The sequence below is a fragment of the Crocuta crocuta genome, unplaced genomic scaffold, assembly GCF_008692635.1.
Source record: "Crocuta crocuta isolate KB4526 unplaced genomic scaffold, BGI_CrCroc_1.0 scaffold944, whole genome shotgun sequence".
Lineage (NCBI taxonomy): Eukaryota > Metazoa > Chordata > Mammalia > Carnivora > Hyaenidae > Crocuta > Crocuta crocuta.
The window spans coordinates 123,208-130,826 of record NW_027528243.1 but is presented as its reverse complement, the minus strand read 5'-3'; the positions used below and the strand labels follow the sequence as shown (position 1 = coordinate 130,826).

General features: G+C 50.0%; 1 protein-coding gene across 1 annotated transcript in view; it reads left to right on the top strand.

Annotated features, from left to right (window-relative positions):
- Positions 1–3,666: 3,666 nt before the first annotated feature.
- Positions 3,667–7,619, top strand: part of AKAP14 (A-kinase anchoring protein 14) — a 16,518-nt gene continuing 12,565 nt past the window's right edge. Inside the window, exons 1-2 of the mRNA XM_077753057.1 lie at positions 3,667–3,830; positions 3,921–4,012. Of these exons, the coding sequence (XP_077609183.1) occupies positions 3,674–3,830; positions 3,921–4,012 (249 nt within the window). The 5' untranslated portion in view covers positions 3,667–3,673. The remainder of the gene's footprint in view (positions 3,831–3,920; positions 4,013–7,619) is intronic.

Sequence of the window (7,619 nt, the reverse complement as noted above, 5' to 3'; positions counted from 1 at the left end):
TCTCAGAGCCTCAGTTTGTTCCCCTGTAATGAAAATATTAATACTTGCTAGATGCGCCGTTGTGAGAAACAAGAGACTTCACACATACAGAGCCCCTTTGCACAGTGGCTGACACATAAAAAGGACCCCTGGGGGCGCCTGGGTGTCTCCGTCAGTTAAACATCCAACTTCGGCTCAGGTCATGATCTTGCGGTCCGTGAGTTCGAGCCCCGTGTCGGGCTCTGTGCTGACAGCTCAGAGCCTGGGTCCTGCTTCGAATTCTGTGTCTCCCGCTTTCTGCTCCTCCCCCAGTCATGCNGCCGTCGTTCCTCCTGCCACAGCCCCGCAAGAACTGGGCATGGATACTGTAGTGTGGGCCTGCGGCAGAGGTCACGCAGTTGTGTGACAGACAGGCTCCCTTCTTCACTAANGTTGTTAAGGGTGGGAGGGCCCGGCGATGGGTTGTCCCCAGTCAGCGCCCAGACCCCAGACTTGACCACACCCTGACCCTTTCCACCCCTGCTTGTACATCTGGCCCTCTCATGAGGAAGGGAAGGGGAGAAAAAGAGCTAGGACGGGCCAGTCGGAGGGATGCTTAAGAATGATTTGTGCCCAGGGGCACCTGGCTGCCTTGGTTGCTTAAGCATCCGACTTTTGGTTTCAGCTCAGATCACGATCTCACGGTTTGTGAGTTCGAGTCCCACATCGGGCTCTTGTGCTGACGGTGCAGACCCTGCTTGGATTCTGTCTCCCTGTCTCGATCTCAAAAATAAATTCACTCTTCTGCGGGAACACAGGACTCTCTAGGCAAGGTCTTAAGGAGGTCCTTCCATGGATAAAGCCACCCCATTCACCTGGTTCTGGAGGTCATAGGTTTGGCTTCCATTCACTGAGAGACAATTTGCTGGCGTACGGGGAAGGGGGCAATTTGCTGAAACCCAAGTCACTGAGTGACCAAGTCGCCAAGGGGACCATTCTTCAAAGGATCAAGTTGCTGTATGGTTAACTCACCAAAGCTGACTAAATTTACCGGTTTACCAAAAAACTCCATTGTTTTCTTTAGCTGCAGGGTTTATAGCAAATTGTGGTGGGCAAACTGGCACAGCCCTCAGGCTGGGGAGAGCCAGTTCTCCAGGGTGAAGGGCCATCAGATCCCCTTGTCTGCCACCCTTCAGTCTCTCCTCATCAGGGATGGGCAGCCTGGGGAGATCCACTCCCCCAGCAGGCAGCCTTGTCCACCCCCTGGATGTAGCAACGGGGCACTGAGGCAGATGCAAACTGAGCTCAAAATGCTAATGTGAAGACTCACATGAACACGAGTCTGCATTGTTACTGAATGTTTAAAAGGCCGCTCAGTCCTGTCCTGGACGGATGGCCGCGGGAACCAGGCTGCCTTGTGCGGCACCCACCACACCCCGGAGCCAACAATGACACTGAGGAAGGGAACAGTGAGTGACCCTTCTTGAAAGAGGCCCACGGAAAGCAAGTGAGCACATTCTGGACTTCAGATGGAAATGTGAGAACAGAGCCCCACAACCCTTTGTGAATCCTGCAGGGAGGAGAGCGTAGTAGTTAAGCACGCGGGGCTGTGGAGCCAGACAGTCCGGGCGTGAACTTGGCCTTCCTCCTTTCGTGCGGTAACAAGAGTCCCTCTCTTTGTGACTCAGGGTCCCAGCAGGAAACTTGGCATACTAAAAGTAGGGCAGGTAGGGAAGGGTTAAGTAGAGGGAGTATTTACAAAGGTGTGGGCAGAGAGTAGGGAGAAGAGGGCAAGTGCAGCTCCCTGGGGCCAGAACAGCAGGGCCACAGGGCTGAGGGCAGAGGACAAGCGCCCTTATGGGACTGAGAAGTGAGGCAGCTGCCCCGGGAATATATAACTTGCCCGCACTCTCCTCTCTTGTCCCGGTCTCCACATTGTGTGGAACCTCCTGGAGAGCCCACGGATGCAGTCCAGCGAGGTCAGCCTTCCAAGGCAGAGAGCAGGGCGTACGGGGAGGAGAGGATCTGAAAGGGGCAAATGCAAGGTGGCCAGTGCATAATGTCATGGGGCAGCGGGTGAGTTAAATGAAACGTACATTAAACACGCAAAATTGGGAGTTGCTATTTACAGAAAAATAAAGGGAGAGAGAGATCTACTTTTGTTTTCAATTAAAAAAATTTTTTTAAGTTTATTTTTGAGAGAGAGAGAGAGAGACAGAGTGCGACTGGGAGAAGGGCAGAGAGAGAGGGAGACAGAATCCGAAGCAGGCTCCAGGCTCCCAGCTGTCAGCACAGAGCCTGACCTGGAGCTTGAACTCACGAACTGTGAGATCGTGACCTGAGTTGGACGCTTAACCGACAGAGCACCCAGGTGCCCCTGGAGCGATCCATGTTTATGCAGCACCCCATCCTGTAAGGACTGCCTGCGGGGATGTATAACTGTGCTAGAAGTGATTTCTCCGAAGTGAAGAGACTTAAGTGGTAGCCAGGGAAGACAGAGAGGAAAAGATGTGAAAAAGACGGAAAGTGTGCAGATGTTCTTAGCGCTGTGAGGAGCCCTTGTTCTCAGGCCTAATAACTCTAACTTTCACAATCTCCCAGATGTTAAGGACATATGGAAAATTTTAGCGATCTATGACAAACGTGCTAAAACAGGAGCAAACACATAATTTCTTGATGGGATGCATCTCCAGCCATAAAGCAGGATCATAGTCTGCGCTGTAGCAGCAGAGAGCACGCCCCCTGAAGGCAGACGCAGAAAGACACACTGAGCAAGTGGACGCGTGATCTCCACCTGCACTTCACATTTGTCTGGAAGTGTTAACCAAAGCGAATACATAGGAGAGGTGTATGTTTCAGGAAAAAGATGGTAAAAAAGGATAGTTTCTGGCAGATAGTATAATTTGTACACCTGGAAAATTCAAGAGAAAAAACGGAAAATCCACCTCCTCCTATACTGTATTGCCTCTAATGATTTTAATTCACTTTATTGTTTTAATGTTTATTTATTTTGAGAGAGGGGGGAGAGAGAGGGAGAAAGAGAATCTCAAACAGGCTCCACACTCAGTTCAGAGTCTGACGTGGGGCTCGATCTCATGACCAGGAGATCATGACCTGAGCAGAAATCAAGAGTCAGACGCTTAACCGATTGAGCCACCCGGGAGCCCCTAATTCACTTTAAAGAGCCACGTGCCCCGAAGTCACCTAAGTAGGGATTGAGGCTCTCTTAAATACTCAACTAGAAATCAATATTGTTAGAACTCCAAAGAAGTTAGGACTCACTCTACTACATCTTTTTTAATATATAATTTTTTAATTTGTTTTGAGAGAGACAGAGTGCAACCAGGGGAGGGGCAGAGAGAGAGAGAGGGAAAGAGAGAATCCCAACCAGGCTCTGCAGGGTCAGTGCAGAGCCCGACACGGCTCAAGAAACTGTGAGATCATGACCTGAGCTGATATCAAGAGTCGGACGCTTAGCCGACTGAGCCACCCAGGCGCCCCTCTACTGCATCTTGATTACAAGTGTTCACAGTTATGAGCATCTGAAAATCCTTGATTTTCAGGAAAAATAGATCCCTGAAGCTGGGCNCCCCAGAGGTAACCACCTTTTCCTATGTCTTGTTATTCTTCAAGAGATGGTCCGTATTTAGATGAGTGTACATGTGCACACGCGCAAAAGGTAACTTCTTGAGTTCCTTTCTCCAGGCAAGAGAAAATGGTTGGCACTAAAAGAGTCAGAATCCAGGACAAAACGGGTATGATTGAAAGTCCTGGAAGCCAGAAGGCGGACACAGAAGACACCAGTAACGTGAACAAACTGGCTCTAGAGATAGTTCGGAGCGCCATCGCCGCTGCAGTGAAGTGCGTGGAAGGTAGCGATCCTGGTTGGGTATGTGGGGAGCGTGTCGCTGTCCAGCGCCACACTGCCGGGCAGCTAACACATCCGCACCTTTATTTTGCAGAGACTGAATACACCGTCAAGAACATTAAATGGATCACACACGGTGAATTCACAGCAGAAAAAGGCCGCAGGCAAATTGAGAAGTTTGTTTCGGTAAGTTAGCTGGCGACTCCAGGCTGGCAAACAAGGACACGGGACAAATACAAGGGCACAGGACAATGTAATGATTGTTTTATGAAAACTGTGAAATCCGGGAGCCCTAGATGATATCAAAGGTCGCTGAATATGGAAACATTGTCCCCATCGGGGTTCCCAAATNAGGGAGCTGTTCTTCCAAAACAGGAGCTCTCCATCAGCAACCCTAGAAACCTGCTAGTAGCAGAGCGGATGCCGAAGGGTCTTTTCAGTTCAGTTTGGGAACATACTGCCCGCACACTATGCTGCACACGCCTGTGACTTCCTTTCTCTCCTCCGCCCGTGCCTGGCTCTGAACCAGCTGTGCGGCTTATCCTGCCAGCACTGGAGAGAAGGCCCTGGGCTGCTTTGCCTAACTGGCGGGGTGGAATTAAAAACGGCTTGGAATCCCTGCTCGCTGGATTTCCTCCGAAGAGAGACAGGTTAGGTTGAGATAGGTGGAGGNGGGAAGCCTGTTCCAGGAAAGGAATTTCCTCGTGTCAACTTCAGAATGCTCACGATAACACAGGGGACACGAATGGCCCAGAAGTCACTTTGATGTGACCGTGGAGTGTACTCACCATGCAGTCAGATGTACCTGCTCATGATTCCTTTCCTTTCCCCTCCCGGGCCTGCCTCTGAGCCCTTCCTACGCTTTACAACCTGGCGCCTTTGGCGAAAAGGCCCTCGGCTGCTTTGCATAACTGGCAGGGCAAATGGAGAAGAGTGGCTTGCAGTCGTGCTCCCTTGAAATTGGTGCAGGCGAACTTCCCCATCCCTGGGAGAAGCTTCTCCCCGCCTCTGTCCCTCCGGCCGGCCCCATCAAAGCCTACAGCCCTAAGGGCACTTTCCTAGGCCCCAGGAGGGCCCAGTCAGGTGGGAACGAGGTGGCTCCACACCCTCTTATGTCCCAGCAGGCACAACTCACCCTTCCAATTACAAGGGGTATTTAGAGCACACGGATGATGTGTGGTGCGGAGCACTACTTACTCTTGCACCTTCTTGCTCTGGGGAACGTCTCCATTTGGAGTTGGGCAAAAGCCTCTGCCTCCTNAGAGAGGGAGACACAGAATCTGAAGCAGCCTCCAGGCTCTGAGCTGTCAGCACAGAGCCCGATGTGGGGCTCGAACCCACAAACTGTGAGATCATGACCTGAGCCGAAGTGGGACGCTTAACCGACTGAGTGAGCCACCCGGGCGCCCCACTGCCAGTTATTCTGAGTAAAGGCAGACTAGTCTGGAAAATGGCCTTGACGGGATCTGAGGCCCCTCCTCCCTCCTGACTATTGCTCAGACTCATCACCTATGACCTACTGCCCTTTCACCTTTCTCACTCCAGCCACACCTGTCTCTTTCCTTTCTACTGCCACGCATGCTCCCACCTCAGGGCCTTTGCACTTGCCGTGCTTGCTGCCTGGAACCCTCTCCCCTGCGATCTATTCTCGTCGTTCATGCCGTAGCTCTCTGCACTCACTGACAATGATGCGAGGACTAGAAGAACCCTTCCACAGCTAAAGACATAAAGAAAAAGCCACATCAAGAAGGTAGCAGGGACAGAACTAAACCCACAAATGGGAGGGGCCGCATAGGTGTGCAGGTCCTCCCTAAGGAGTGGGGTGGGGGGGGTGAAGTTCAAGCCCCACCACTATCCACCCTGGAGATCTGCACCAGGAAGATGAGGACCTGTAACATCTGGCCTTGAAACTCAGCAGGCTTGGGCGCCTGGGTGGCTCAGTCGGTTAAGTGTCTGACTTCGGCTCAGGTCATGATCTCACGGTTCGTGGGTTTAAGCCCTGAGTCAGGCTCTGTGCTGACAGCTTAGAGCCTGGAGCCTGTTTCTGATTCGTTGTCTCCCTCTCTCCCTGACCCTCCCCTGTTCATGCTGTCTCTCTCTCTCTCAGAAAGAAATAAAAAACATTTTAAAAAATTAAAAAAAAAGAAAGAAAGAAACTCAGCAGGCTTTACTTCCAGGAGCTTTGAAAATCAAAGGGGCTGCTTAACTCTGGGAATGCAGTGGGGAAACAAGGCTCTGCTCTTAAAGGGCCCACACGCCATCACTCTAAGACCAAGCACAGAGGCGGTGGTTTGAAAGGTGCCTGGGCTCTAGGGGAAAATGGATTGACTAATTTTAGGGTTCTGTGCCAGAGGGGCAGGGATCCGCAGGAACTTTCTCTGCAGTGGAAGNTGGGACACCCCCGGAGTGCTTCGTTCTGGTGACGAGGGGGGGATTATACTACTGGGGCCCACAGAGCCCACCTACATAAGGCTGCTACTTTCACGACCAGGAGACGGAGCTGACGTACCTAATACACAGACACAAACACACAGAGTCAGATAAAATGAGGAGACGGAGGAGTATGTTTCAAACTAAAGAACAAGACAAAACCACAGAAAGTGACCTAAAATAAAACAGAGACAGCCAATTTACCTGAGAAAACAGTTCACAGTCATAAAGGTGCTCACAGGAGTTGGGAGAAGAATGGATGAACTCAGTGAGAACTTCAATGGAGAGACAGAAAATATGTTTTTAAATTGATGCTCAATGGGGCGCGTGGGTGGCTCAGTCCATTAAGCGTCCGACTCTTGATTTTGGCTCAGGTCACGATCTCACGGTTTGTGGGATCGAACCCCGTGTCCGGCGCTGTGCTGACGGCGTGGAGCCTGCTTGGAATGTTTTCTCTCTCTCTCTCTCTCTCTCTCTGCCCTTCCCCTGCTCATGCTCTCTCTCTCAAAATAAACAAACTTTAAAACAAGGAGAGCTGAAGAATACAATAACTGAAATAAAAAATACACAAGAGGGGATCAAGAGCAGATTAGAAGATGCAGAGCAACACATCAGTGATCTGGAAAGCAGGGTAGGGGAAATCATCTAAGCTGAGCAGCAAAAACAAAAAAAGGGAATTCTGAAGGAATGAGGGTAGGATAAGGTAGCACTGTAACAGCATCAGCATCCTAACATTTGCATTACGGGGGTCCCGGAAAGAAAAGCGAGAAAGGGACAGAAAACCTATTTGAAGATGTCATATCTAAAAACTTCCCTAACCTGGAGGAAGAAATAGACATCCAGGTCCAGGGAGCACGGAGACACGGAGAGCCCCAAAGAAGAGAAACCCAAGGAGGTCTACGTCAAGACATACAATAGTTAAAATGGCAAAAATTAAAGATAAAGAGAGAATCTTAAAAGCAGCAAGAGACTACAAATCGTTACATATAAGGGAACCCCCTTAAGGGCGATCAGCTGATTTTTTGGCAGAGTTTGCAGGCCGGAAGGTAGCGTCATGGTATATTCACAGTGCAGAAAGGAAAAATTCACGACCAAGAATACGCTACCCAGTGAGGTCATCATTCAGAATTGAAGGAGCGATCAAGAGTTCCTAGACAAAAGTTAAAAGAGTTCATCACCACTAAACCAGCCTCACAAAAAATGTTAGAGGGACTTCTTTAAGTAGGAAAGAAAAGGCTATAACTAGATGTGAGAAAATTAAGAGAGAAGAATTTTCACAGGTAAAAGCAAACATGTAGCAAACACTCATAAGGCTAGTATGAAGGTTAAAAGACAAAAGTAGTAAAATAGATGATAGATACAG